Here is a 14137-nt window from a genome sequence, read left to right as displayed (position 1 = left end):
GGGACGAAGGGTTTTGACATTACGGTTAGATAGTGACCATGTCTCCAATACGCATCTGTGTATGGTTGGCAAAATTGGGTTCTCCGCTAAAAAGTGCCTGAGTCTGAGATACTTATAAAATTCTACATTAGGAACCTGGAAGGTATTATGAATATATTCAAAGGAGGTCAACTTCCCTGACTGGTATAGTTGGGGAATTTCTGTGAGACCATATTCGCTCCACGAGCTCACCCCTAAATCTGGGATGAGATAGTCCAGAGACGCTAGAGGGGATGAAGCCCTACCTACAGGAATGTCTTTGTCAACTAGGGTGTGGTATTTAATCCAGCAGTCTAATGCATTAGAGGCTAGGAAAGACAGTCTTGGTTTAATAAAAGTTTTCGACAACGAGGCTACTAATAAGGCTCTAAGGTTTCCCCCTATGATCTCAGTAGAGTCAATATGGGTCCATTGTTTAGAGAGATCCATCTTCCACCAACTCTCCAAAGGGCCTATTTGTGACGCAAGATAATAGTCATAAATATTTGGTAGACTGATGCCCCCCATTTGTTTCCGCTTCCCATTTTGTCCTACTTTTTATCGATTGGTCCTGCAGAAATAGATCCAGTAAGGTCTGATAGAGCAAAGAAATAACTCCAGAGGAGGAATCCCTCTTCTCTATAAACGCAATAATCTTGTTTTGGAGTACCGTGCTCAACATACCGCCGTCATGGTCAGCCCGGAAGGCATGGCGCAGCTGCAAGTACCTATAGAAATCGGAGGACGGTAATCCAGTTTCCGTCTGAAGTTGCTCATAAGATTTGAGACCAGTATTATCAACAAGTTTGTGGATTCTAATAATGCCCCTGTTACGCCAACCCCCCCCCCCCCCCCCCCCCATTCCTGCAAAAGAGCCTAAATGAGGCAACCACGGAGTGTCCCATATAGAAGTATACTGCGTCTCCCTATATAAACAAGGCCTACTGTCCAGGATATATTCTATCCTCACTGCACCCCCAGAGGGCACCAAACTCCACTATATGTTGGAGTGGGAGGCGGATCTGTCGGAGGAATCGAGTGTATCCAGATGGCACCAGCGCTCCCAGACTTTGACTAGAGGGTCATGGCAGACTACTCTGGCGGAGACTTCCATTAAAATACTCCACCGGACATACCTTGTACCGGCCAAATTGCATCACTTCTACCCGGAGGTCCCCTCTGCCTGCTTTCGGGGGTGTGATGAGGAGGGCACGATGCTCCATATTTGGTGGACATGTCCCGTAGCTTCTAGGTTGTGGGGTCGCATCTGTGACTTACTATCAGCCTTACTGGGGCGCGCCCTCCTCCCCACACCCTCGGTCTTTTTACTTGGAGACAAACCGTCTAAATTAGCAAATGCTAAATTTAAACTGGCCCAGTTTATCCTGATGGCAGCTAGGATCCACATTGCTTCTCAGTGGCGATCCTTGTCATTGAGCTATCAAGCTGTGATTGATAGAATCAATAAGATCTATCAATCTGAAAGGCTGTCGGCAATCCGCTCAGACACATTTGCTTTCTTCGAAGGAGTCTGGGAGCCCTGGGCGTCCTCTCCCCACTCGACTGATCTTTCCCTCTATCATGAACTCTGATGGTGGCATCCTGGATTTGTTGTACCCTGAGTGATGGATGTGAGGTCTAACCCTCGACTTTCGGGTCGCCTCCTGTTAGCTAAATCATGCCCCCTGAAGCGGTATGTCTATTACCCCTGATCTTTTGATGTTTTTTTTTTTATTTTTATTTTTTTTTTTTTTTTGTCTTTTTATTTATGCTTAATTCTCTGTAAGTCTTTCTGTTCGTTATTTTATTTGTTTGGAGGGTCCAATTGATTGGGCTCTTTGCCTCTTATTTTATGCACATTGTAATGTGTATCTCATTTTTGTGAAAAAAACGTAATAAACACCATTGAAACATAGAAGTATACTGCGTGACGCCTTCAATGCCCTGCATGTCCCTCCCTTTCCACCACGTTTTATGCAAGAGGCTCAGCGTAGGGAACACCACACCCGACAGCTTTAGCTTATCGGCCTCTAATGCCTCATAGAGATTTGATACCACCAAAAAGTCTCTCAGTAGCCTATGTTGGGTATCTCCCTTTCCCAGCCCCTCATATGCTGAAGTTGGGAAGCTAGGAAATACACCCACGGGTTTGGAAGAGCCAGTCTCCCCTCAGTTTTACTTCTCTGCAGTGTTTCCAGCCGCAGTCGTGCTGAGCCCCCCCCCCCCTCCCCCTCCATATAAGCTCCCTAAACAGCCTATTAATTGAGTGAAAAAACCTGAGCGGTAACCATATAGGGGGAATTATGTAATAAGTAAAGCAGCTGCGGCATCCAGATCATCTTGATAAGATTAATCCGTCCTACTACTGACAAAGGCAGCTTAGACCAAACGAAGTTTTTGTTTGAATCTGCCCATGAGGGGAGACAAATTTAGTTTCTCATAATCAGTAAGCTTTCTAGACACCACCACCCCCAGATACTTAAATTCACTCAACACCTGTAATCCTGACTGAGCATAATCCGCAGGGTGATCTACCTGATCTATAGGAAGGAGGGACGATTTACTCCAATTGATAACCAGGCCAGAGTACCGCCTGAAAGTGCCAATCACATCCATAACTACTGGAAGGGATTCTCTAGCCTCGGCCAAGAACAGTAAGGCATCCTCCGCATACAATGCTATTTTCTCCTGAGACCCGCCTCGATTAAACCCTATGATGCCAGCATGTCTCCGAACCATAGGCGCTAATGGCTCGATGGCTAGGGCAAATAGCAACGGAGATAGGGGGCAGCCCTGCCTAGTTCCCCTATAAAGCCGAAATCCTTCTGATAGACATCAATTCACCTGTACTCGAGCTGTAGGCCCACCATATAACAACCGTACCCATGCTATGAAGTTATCCCCCCAAACCAAACCTCTCTAGTACCTCCCACAAATACTCCCACTCTATACTATCAAACGCCTTAGCAGCATCTAAGGAACAGATGACTCTATCCCCTGGGTTATCTACCGGGATCTGCATATTAAGGTGAAGGCGTTGGATGTTATTCGCTGTAGATCTGTTCGGTAAAAATCCTGACTGATCCATATGTACAATGGAAGAGATAACCTTAGAAAGGCGCAAAGCTAGCACCTTGGCCAGTATCTTTATATCTGTGGGTAACAATGAGATTGGCCGGTAGGAATCCGGGAGAAGTGGATTCTTCCCAGGTTTAGGAAGTACCACAATAATAGCCTCTTGCATTGACGCAGGTAGCGACCCAGTCTCTGAGGCCTCCAGGTAAACCTTCAGCAGCTAGGGCAGTAAGATGTCTCCAAACTTCTAATAGATTTCCACCCGCAGCCCATCAGTACCTGGTGATTTATTATTTGCCATAGAGGCCACTGCCTCCTCGATTTCTAGTAATTGTAGCGGGCCATTTAGATATGCACTATCTGAGTCTGACAACTTAGGCAGGGATACCACCTGCAAATACATTGATATATCTTCCCTATTATAATCTAGACGTGATTGGTACAGATCAGCATAAAAGGCACGAAACACCGACACTATGGCCTGGCTGTCCACTATTTCCTCTCCATCCTCCCCCTGTAAAGCTGTAACATATGCTGACGCGGACTGCGCCCTAGCCACAATAGCCAGTAGGTGGCCCTCTGAAAAGATTGTTTTGTACGTGCAAGTTCCACAACGTGCGAGTTATATGCATCCTGTGCCTCCTTCCAAACGGATAGAGATAACTGATCACCCCTCTCCACATACCGCACCTCCGTCACCCCCACCTGATCCCTCAAAAACTCTCCAAATTGTCTGCTTTTAAGTTTGTCCCTACTAATCCCTTGAATAAGCGTACCCCTTAGACAGGCCTTCATGGCGTCCCACACCACCCTGCTTGCAGCTGAGCCTACATTTAAAGTAAAATATTCCTGTATAGTGGAGCTAACATGGAGACAATCAATCACCTGCAGCCAAAAAGAGTTAAATGTCCACAACCGTTGAGAGACTGGAACCAAGGGTGCGGTGGACAGCCGCAAAAGCAGAGGGGAATGGTCAGACAGAGCCCTAGCCAGGTATTTCACCTCCTCCACCTGCCTACACACCAACTCAGATCCCAGCGCCAGATCAATGCATGACAAGGCCTCATGTGATCTGGTATAACGAGAAAACTTGCGCACCTTGGGATGACGGACACGCCACAAATCTTTCAGGGCCACTTCCTCCAGCAAGCTACCAAAGGATGAAACAGGACCCTCAGCGTGCACCTGCGTCCCCCCATATCTATCCCAGTAGGGGTGTATAGTGTTATTGAAGTTCCCCACCGTAATAACTGGAATGTCAGGGTTACTATTGATAAATGTCAGGGCGCCTCTCAACGCCACACTACTCAGGTACTCCTGCGTGTAGATAGTGCAGTGTATACATACAAAAGCGGCCATCAGGGTCGACGCTGGATGACTGAACCTGGAAAGGGATTGACTTATGAACTGTGTGTATATACTTAGCTGTCAGTTACTGATAGTTGTACACAGAGAGGTGTTATCAATGATTGATAGCATTCTCTGTGTAAGTGTGTATACAGAGATAGCTGTCAGTCACTGATAGTTGTACACAGAGAGGTGTTATGATTGAGGGCATTCTCTGTGTAAGTGCGTATACAGAGATAGCTGTCAGTCACTGATAACTGTACACAGGAAGGTGTTATTAGTGATTGATAGCATTCTCTGTGTAAGTGTGTATACATAGATAGCTGTCAGTCACTGATAGTTGTACACAGGGGAGGTGTTATCAGTGATTGAGGGCATTCTCTGTGTAAGTGTGTATATAGAGAGAGCTGTCAGTTACTGATAGTTGTACACAGGGGAGGTGTTATCAGTGATTGAGGGCATTCTCTGTGTAAGTGCGTATACAGAGATAGCTGTCAGTCACTGATCGCTGTACACTGTGGGGGTGTTATCAGTGATTGGTAGCATTTTCTATGTAAGTGTATATACAGAGATAGCTATCAGTTACTGATAACTGTACACGGGGAAGGTGTTATAAGTGATTGATAGTATTCTATGTGTAAGTGTGTATACAGAGATAGTTGCCAGTCACTGATAGTTGTACATGGGGAAGTTCTTATCAGTGATAGATGATAGTTGTACACATGGCAAGTGTTATCAGTAATTTAATAGCATTTTCACTGTACGTGTGTATACAGAGATAGCTGTCAGTCACTGATAGTTGTACATGGGGAGGTATTATCAGTTATTGATAGCATTTCCTGTGTGTGTATACAGAGATAGCTGTCAGTTATTGATAGTTATACACATGGAGGTGTTATCAGTGATTGATATCATTCTCTGGTAAGTGTATATACAGAGATAGCTGTCAGTCACTGATAGTTATACACATGGAGGTGTTATCAGTGATTGATATTATTCTCTGGTAAGTGTATATACAGAGAAAGCTGTCAGTCACTGATAACTGTACACGGGGAGGTGTTATCAGTGATTGATAGCATTCTCTGTGTAAGTATAACCATAGATAGCTGTCAGTCATGGATCACTGTACACTGTGGGGATGTTATCAGTGATTGATAGAATTCTTTGTGTGTGTGTATACAGAGATAGCTGTCAGTTACTGATAGTTGTACACAGAGAGGTGTTATCAGTGATTGATAGTATTCTCTGTGTAAGTGTGTATACAGAGATAGCTGTCAGTCACTGATAGCTGTACACAGCTAGCACGTGTATCTACAGAGATAGTTGTCCCATGATTAATGTAAAAAAACTTAAGTTATATTGTACATGACAGATCTAGAACCAGCCCTGCACCTCACTTGGATCCAGAGACCTCCCCATTCATTACTCTGCTAGACTTATATCCAGCTGCAGCTAAGGGGGAGCGTCTATTCTGCTGCAGCTAAAGGGGGGCGTCTGTTCTGCTGCAGCACAGGCCTCATGCACACAACAGTTTTTTTTCACGGTCCGCAAAAACGGGGTCCGTAGATCCGTGACCGTTTTTTCGTCCGTGGGTCTTCCTTGATTTTTGGAGGATCCACGGACGTTTTGGTGTCCTCCTGGCCGTGCGGAGCCAAACGGATCCGTCCTGAATTACAATGCAAGTCAATGGGGACGGATCCGTTTGACGTTGATACAATATGGTGCAATTGCAAACGGATCCGTCCCCATTGACTTTCAATGTAAAGTCAGGAGTCCCTTTACTTTCACACTTGCGTTCATATAATGCAGACGGTGGCTCCGTTCAGAACGGATCCGTCTGCATTATATTGTTAAAACATTTCTAAGTGTGAAAGTAGCCATAGACGGATCCGTCCAGACTTTACATTGAAAGTCAATGGGGGACGGATCCGTTTGAAAATTGAGCCACAGTGTGTCATCCAGTCCGTAAGTCTGGACGGATCCGCACGCCTCCGCACGCCCAGGCGGACACCCGAGCATAACTTGAAGCGTCCCTAATTAACGCCCCCCCCCCCCCCCCCCCCCCCCTATCATTGGTGGCAGTGAAGACTACCGATCGGAGTCCCAGTGTAATCGCTGGGGCTCCGATCGGTAACCATGGCAACGGGGACGCTACTGCAGTCCCGGTTGCCATGGTTGCTTAGCAATTTGAAGAAGCTTCATACTTACCAGCGAGCAGCGATGTCTGTGACCGGCCGGGAGCTCCTCCTACTGGTAAGTGAAAGGTCTGTGCGGCGCATTGCCTATAGCACAGACCTGTCACTTACCAGTAGGAGGAGCGCCCGGCCGGTCACAGACATCGCTGCTCGCAGGTAAGTATGAAGCTTCTACAAATTGCTAAGTAACCATGGCAACCGGGACTGCAGTAGCGTCCCGGTTGCCATGGTTACCGATCGGAGCCCCAGCGATTACACTGGGACTCCGATCAGTACTCTCCACTGCCACCAATGATGGGGGGGCGATTTTAATTAGGAGGGGGAGGGAGGGGAGAGGGCCCACTGGCCACCGAGTTATCTACAGCGGAGGGAGGGGGGGCCCACTGGACACCAATGAGTTAACTACAGGGGAGGGAGGGAGGCCCACTGGACACCAATGAGTTAACTACAGGGGAGGGACGGGGGCCCACTGGACACCAATGAGTTAACTACAGGGGAGGGAGGGGGGGCCCACTGGACACCAATGAGTTAACTACAGGGGGGGGGGGGGGTCTGCTGCCTGGCAGCAGCAGGGGGCAGTCATGTACACAGTTTTTCAGTATATTCTAGCCTGAAGCGTCCCCATCACCATGGGAACGCCTCTGTGTTAGAATATACTGTCGGATCTGAGTTTTCACAAAGTGAAAACTCACCTCTGAAAAAGCTTTTATGCAGACGGATCTTCGGATCCGTCTGTATGAAAGTAACCTACAGATCACGGATCACGGACACGGATGCCAATCTTGTGTGCATCCGTGTTCTTTCACGGACCCATTGACTTGAATGGGTCCGTGAACCGTTGTCCGTCAAAAAAATAGGACAGGTCATATTTTTTTGACGGACAGGATACACGGATCACGGTCTCGGCTGCAAAACGGTGCATTTTCCGATTTTTCCACAGACCCATTGAAAGTCAATGGGTCCACGGAAAACGGCACAACGGCCACGGATGCACACAACGGTCGTGTGCATGAGGCCTAAGGGGGAGCGTCTATTCTACTGCAGCTAAAGGGGAGCGTCTGTTCTGCTGCAGCTAAGGGGGAGCGTCTGTTCTGCTGCAGCTAAGGGGGAGCGTCTATTCTGCTGCAGCTAAAGGGGAGCGTCTATTCTGCTGCAGCTAAGGGGGAGCGTCTATTCTGCTGCAGCTAAGGGGGAGCGTCTATTCTGCTGCAGCTAAGGGGGAGCGTCTATTCTGCTGCAGCTAAGGGGGAGCGTCTATTCTGCTGCAGCTAAGGGGGAGCGTCTATTCTGCTGCAGCTAAAGGGGAGCGTCTATTCTGCTGCAGCTAAGGGGGAGCGTCTATTCTGCTGCAGCTAAGGGGGAGCGTCTATTCTGCTGCAGCTAAGGGGGAGCGTCTATTCTGCTGCAGCTAAAGGGGAGCGTCTATTCTGCTGCAGCTAAGGGGGAGCGTCTATTCTGCTGCAGCTAAGGGGGAGCGTCTATTCTGCTGCAGCTAAGGGGGAGCGTCTATTCTGCTGCAGCTAAAGGGGAGCGTCTATTCTGCTGCAGCTAAAGGGGAGCGTCTGTTCTGCTGCAGCTAAGTGGGCATGTCTTTTTTGCTGCAGCTAAGGGGGAGCGTCTATTCTGCTGCAGCTAAAGGGGAGCGTCTGTTCTGCTGCAGCTAAAGGGGAGCGTCTGTTCTGCTGCAGCTAAGGGGGAGCGTCTATTCTGCTGCAGCTAAGGGGGAGCGTCTATTCTGCTGCAGCTAAGGGGGAGCGTCTATTCTGCTGCAGCTAAAGGGGAGCGTCTATTCTGCTGCAGCTAAAGGGGAGCGTCTGTTCTGCTGCAGCTAAGGGGGCATGTCTTTTTTGCTGCAGCTAAGGGGGAGCGTCTATTCTGCTGCAGCTAAAGGGGAGCGTCTGTTCTGCTGCAGCTAAAGGGGAGCGTCTGTTCTGCTGCAGCTAAGGGGGAGCGTCTATTCTGCTGCAGCTAAGGGGGAGCGTCTATTCTGCTGCAGCTAAGGGGGAGCGTCTATTCTGCTGCAGCTAAGGGGGAGCGTCTATTCTGCTGCAGCTAAGGGGGAGCGTCTATTCTGCTGCAGCTAAGGGGGAGCGTCTATTCTGCTGCAGCTAAAGGGGAGCGTCTATTCTGCTGCAGCTAAGGGGGAGCGTCTATTCTGCTGCAGCTAAAGGGGAGCGTCTATTCTGCTGCAGCTAAGGGGGAGCGTCTATTCTGCTGCAGCTAAGGGGGAGCGTCTATTCTGCTGCAGCTAAGGGGGAGCGTCTGTTCTGCTGCAGCTAAGGGGGAGCGTCTATTCTGCTGCAGCTAAGGGGGAGCGTCTATTCTGCTGCAGCTAAGGGGGAGCGTCTATTCTGCTGCAGCTAAAGGGGAGCGTCTATTCTGCTGCAGCTAAGGGGGAGCGTCTGTTCTGCTGCAGCTAAGGGGGCATGTCTTTTTTGCTGCAGCTCTCCTTATCACAACTCAAGAGGCATTTGAAGGGTGAAACAAGGCATGTTTGGTCTTCTCAGTGAGCGCATTGCGATCACCGCAGTGAGGTGGACAGAAATAAGGAAATGAACAAACAGCAGGTAGCGCTACACAGATACATTTTATTGAGTAACTCAGTGGCTATGCTGAATTTTTTTATTACATGCCATTACAAAAGTATTGAGATCCAGGTGCTGTTTGAAAACTGTAAAATATTTTGTAGGTTTTTAAACCGTTTTCTCACTAGATAAGATGTGCAAAGAAGCTGATCACTTCATGATGGTCATATACCTTTGATAGCTCATTTGGATGAAAAACGTATGGGCACCTCAACATAAAGTTACATAGTATCTTAGGTATATATTTGTTTTATTGAATTGATAGTCATGTGTTTTTTGTTATCCTGGATATGCTAGGTATGTAAGCATACAACAGTGAAGTTCGTTTTTAAGAACATATGGGTCTACAGAAACCTGATCCTAAAAATGGAACCCCTCCCAAGAAGAAGCAATATTGCGGCATTATATTACTCCCATGCAGTGAGATGAGCTGTTTGCTCAGCGGTGATCTGCAATAGCTTTGTACATTCCAGGCTCGGGGCACTCCTCCTGCACAATTTGATCAGCACAATTCACTTGCATTCAGTGTTTCGGCACCTTTCTTCTAATTGTGCCAGTTGCAAAGCTGAAAGGCAAATTTGCAAATGAAATTACAGCAGGTAAAGCAATTTTACAGGCGCCTGGAAAGGATGAGAACCGAGAAGATGTGAGGTGGCGAGCAAATGTTTCTCTCATTGCAGCTGTAAATAGTTGCGCTTTCCCAAACCCTTCTGGCCATTGGAGAAGGCTTTTACCCAATTTCTCAGAAAAAAAGCCCTTCTATTTGACATGTGTTGTCATATTAACAAGTACAAGGAATGTGGGATGTAACAAGTGACCAAAGCTTTGTGGGCTCTAAAACACTACTTGGTGAAAATGTTCACTTATGGTTGCTTCATGTTTAAACTTGAAGTTCAAGGAGCAAGTACTGGTTCAATGGCCCCGTGACCTCCCCACCAAATGAGGATTTGCCATTTACTGGAAGGTATACGAATATTAGAGACTGCAGAACTACTTTTTGAAGAGGAGTCAGTAGCTCAATTTCAGTCATTAGATAAAGCGACTAACCAGTCATCAGTACTCGCCTGTAGGCAGATGATCCTTCATACATACATTCAGGGAGCGATGTATAAAGATCAGGGAGGATCCAGGTAGGTAGCACTGCACGCTAAAGTTATATCAATTTGGTACTGCCCTTTTGTTGTACTACCATTTTGATTCCGTTTTGCTGTGCTTGCTTTTTAACCAATTCAAGACTACTCCTGGCTTTTTTTTTTAAGCATGTGTTTTTAAAAGCCATACTTTTTTTTTTTTCTGTTCAGTTATGTTAATATTTTTGTGACTTTTTTGGTGATACATAGCCCTTTATTTTTATGTCATTTTTATCTTAGTATTTTTTTATGCCTATGAAGATATGGAAAAATAGTCATTTTTTTCACAATTTCAGAAAATGCAACTAAAATTTAATTATGTCCCCTTTCCATAATGGTCATTTTGGTATATGGGTTATGGTCGCCGGGGTGTGGCTAGAAGCTGCAGTGTGGCGTGTAGTGGCATATTTTTTTTAATTCTGTGCCCCCCAAAGATATAAGATTTTTGGGGGGACATTTAAACTTTACATTTTTGATTGCTGACTTCTCCTGTAACTGGGGCTGACATATTAGCCCAAGATATAAGGGAAAAACAGCCCCCAGAGACATGGTACAAGGCTATATCTGTAAAGAATAAATCAAGGCAACTGGACGTACTGTCTACAGTACGTCCAGTTGCCTTGATTTATTCTTTACAGATATATACCATGACCTGGATAAATGAGAACCTTCACAGACATGGTACAAGGCTGTTCAGCCTCACTGCAGAGATGATCTGGGTCTACAAAGACTCAGTAGCTCATGCAGACACCCGGCCTCCAGTGATCACATGATTACTGGGACCAGAGCAGGAAAGAGCTTCATTGCCACCTCCTAATCTGTTTATGCAACGCTCATTGAGCGATGTATGTGCAAGGCAAAACGGAAAAACAAGTGTGTACATGTTCTCAGAACAAGCATCACCAAATGTGATTGAATGTGTTAAAATATGTTTCACACATAAAATAAAATGGCAAGGTTATTAGAACTCAAGGGAGTCCTTCACTTTACTCAGCAGATGTAATATATCTGAAAACTATTACAAGTAGGAATACAAACATTTCACCTGTGTTTCCCTGTCTTTTTTATTATCACTTGTAGGTCAGTAATTCATCTGATGAAGACTTAATTTGTCTGAATAAAGTATACAAAAATGTGGCGTGTCCAATGTGTGGGTGTAACTTCTCTCGGACCCAAATCGAAAGGCACGCAGCATACTGCGATGGGACAAAGAGACAGCAAGAAATGGCCGGTTAGTATGGGCTAAAATTTAAAGGGTAACTAAACTTTTAAGTAACTTTATTTGGAAATGTCCTAAAAATATTTTTTGTAATCTATTTTATTAATGTATTTTGCTTTTTTTAATCGAGAAATAGCCATCTGAAGTTGTCTTCTCCTAGGCTCTGTAAAATCACTACATTTGTACTCCGCTGACATGTCAGCTTCCACTGTGTGTGTAACGGGGCGGCAGCGAGTACTGTGTATGGATTGCTGCTTCTGCTGATCTTAGCTAAATCCTGGCGCAGCACTTACGATGTGCTGTGCCTTGATTGAGCGTAGCGGAGTGGGCCTGTCTGATCCCGCTCCGCACACTGGAAAGCTTTGACCAGCACCACGTTGTTACAGGTGAGCTTTCAGCTGAGCAAAGTAAGAGCCTGCTCTGCTCAGCTGAAAGCAATATGTTGCTGTTCAGAGCGTTAAGTGAGCGGAGCAGACTCAGACAGGGGCCCTTCCCGCTAAGCTAAATCCTGACATGGCGCATCAGTAAGTGCTGTGCCAGGATTTAGTTAAAATCAGGGGGCACAGGCAGGAGCAGCAATCTGTGCACAGCACTTGCTTTGGCCCCGTTCCACAATACAGCGGATCCCGCCCACATGTACACCGCTGAAATGTCAGCGATGTACAAATATAGTGATTTTACAGCACTTGTAAAGACAACTTTTTATGGATACTTCTGTATTAAAAAAACAAAAAAAATTAATAAAGTATATAACAAAAATTTATTTTGTGGATATTTCCAGCATTTTTAAATAAAGTTTATTAAAAGTTTAGTTATTTTTTAATATAATGTCAAACTAAATGTAAATTATTTTTGCAATTTTTATGATGTTACTTTTTATGTCTCTGTACATTTGCTAGGTCTTTGGCAGTATTCTAAATCAATATATTTAGTAAACGTATAGCTGTTGATATGGTAACAGCATCCACACAGTATATTTGTTTTTCAGTTATGTCATATCTATGTATAATTTTTTTTATTTTTTTTTATTTTTAAGTTTTGAGACCAAGAAATAAACTGAGAAGAAGCCATGATAGTTCAGCAGCTGTTAGCATTACATCTTCAGACTCTGGCAAGTAAGTAGGTATGCTCATTTCTCTTACTTTTATCTAGATGAATAGTATGTGGTATACAGTAAAAAGAAAACTTATATAAGGCTTCATTAAAATTATATTTTTCTTCCATGGTAAGTTGAAGGGTCCCTTAACCCTTAAAGGGGTTGTACCATGATTGTTGTCAAAAATGAAAATCGGACATCATATACATGACAGTCTCTAACAGAGCTAGAGCCAGTCCTGTACCTCACATGGATCCAGAGATCTCCCTATTCATTGCTCCAATTGTTTTATTAGATTCTCTAATAATAACTGGCAGCTCAGGGGATGTGCCCTTTCTCATGGGGCTTGTCCTTTCTGCTGCAGCTCTTTCCTTGTAATTCTATTTAAAGTCATTTAGCTCTCGATCGTTCTTGGCGCTGCGGCGGGAAATCGATTACAGGATAATTGAAGAAAATCTCAGCAATCGCCTGAATCATCTTTGTAGGCCTTTATTTCATGCTGCGATTATGTACAGAGTGCTTGTAACTGACATAGATTTTAACAGAAGATATGGTGGTGGCACTTGAATATTTAAACTTAGTGCATGCGACCACCTCAGTGAGGTGGACAAGAAATAATGAAAAGAAAAAACAAACAGCAGGTGGCGCTATACAGATACATTTTATTGAATAGCTCAGTTGCTATGCCAAATTTCTATATACATGCAATTACAGAAGTATTCAGAGCCAGGTACTGGGTTGAAAAATGTTGAATATTTTTTGTGGGACAACCCCTTTAACCGCCTCCAGACCGCCTAACGCAGATGTGCGGTCCGGAGGCGGCAGCGCTGCGCACAGTCACGCATATACGCGTCATCTCGCGAGACGGGAGATGACGCGAATATGCGTGCGCGCATGCGCAGTTCGCGCCGGCATTTCGTAGAGGGGGGTCGGGTCACCAGCCTGTCAGCCAATGATCACGGCTGGCAGGCTGGCGATTTTTAAAAAAAACCAATCAAAGGCCAGATATCAGATCATATTAGTAAATATGATCTGATATATGGCTGCCTGATCCTCTGCTGGTTCTTTTCGTCGGTTGGATCCAGCAGAGGAGCAGGCTTCACAGTGAGTACACCAAACATCACACTTTAGCCCCAGATCACCCCACTGAACCCCAATTAACCCTTTGATCACCCCTTTGTCAATCACTGGTGAAAGGAAAAAAGTGATCAGTGTAAACTGTCACTTTTTTTTTTCACTGGTATTGACCGTTAGGTTTTAGGTATAGTTTAGGCCCCTTGGTTAGGTAGTTAGCGATCAGTTAGCGCCCAGCCCACCGCACCGCAGTCCGTTATTCGCTGATTAGCGTATCGCTAATCAGCATTTGTACTTTTATAGTATCTGGAAGTGATCAAAACTGATCACGGTCAGATCTATAATAGTACTAGTGTCACTTTAGTTCGCCCTCCACCCAAAACGCAGTGTTTGCCCGA

At 45.5% G+C, this 14137-nt stretch overlaps 1 protein-coding gene across 2 annotated transcripts in view; it reads left to right on the top strand.

Annotated features, from left to right (window-relative positions):
- UIMC1 (ubiquitin interaction motif containing 1) overlaps nt 1-14137 on the top strand; it is a 143260-nt gene that overhangs the window by 88074 nt on the left and 41049 nt on the right. The window contains exons 7-8 of one of the 2 annotated variants that reach the window (XM_044280699.1): nt 11431-11581; nt 12606-12684. In XM_044280699.1, coding sequence (XP_044136634.1) covers nt 11431-11581; nt 12606-12684 — 230 coding nt within the window. Of the gene's footprint in view, nt 1-11430; nt 11582-12605; nt 12693-14137 lie in introns of both variants that reach the window. The other variant, XM_044280700.1, reaches the window with a different exon arrangement.

The sequence above is a fragment of the Bufo gargarizans genome, chromosome 2 (assembly GCF_014858855.1).
Source record: "Bufo gargarizans isolate SCDJY-AF-19 chromosome 2, ASM1485885v1, whole genome shotgun sequence".
Classification (NCBI taxonomy): domain Eukaryota; kingdom Metazoa; phylum Chordata; class Amphibia; order Anura; family Bufonidae; genus Bufo; species Bufo gargarizans.
Note: the sequence above shows the minus strand (reverse complement) of the source record. Positions and strands in the feature narration are given on the sequence as shown.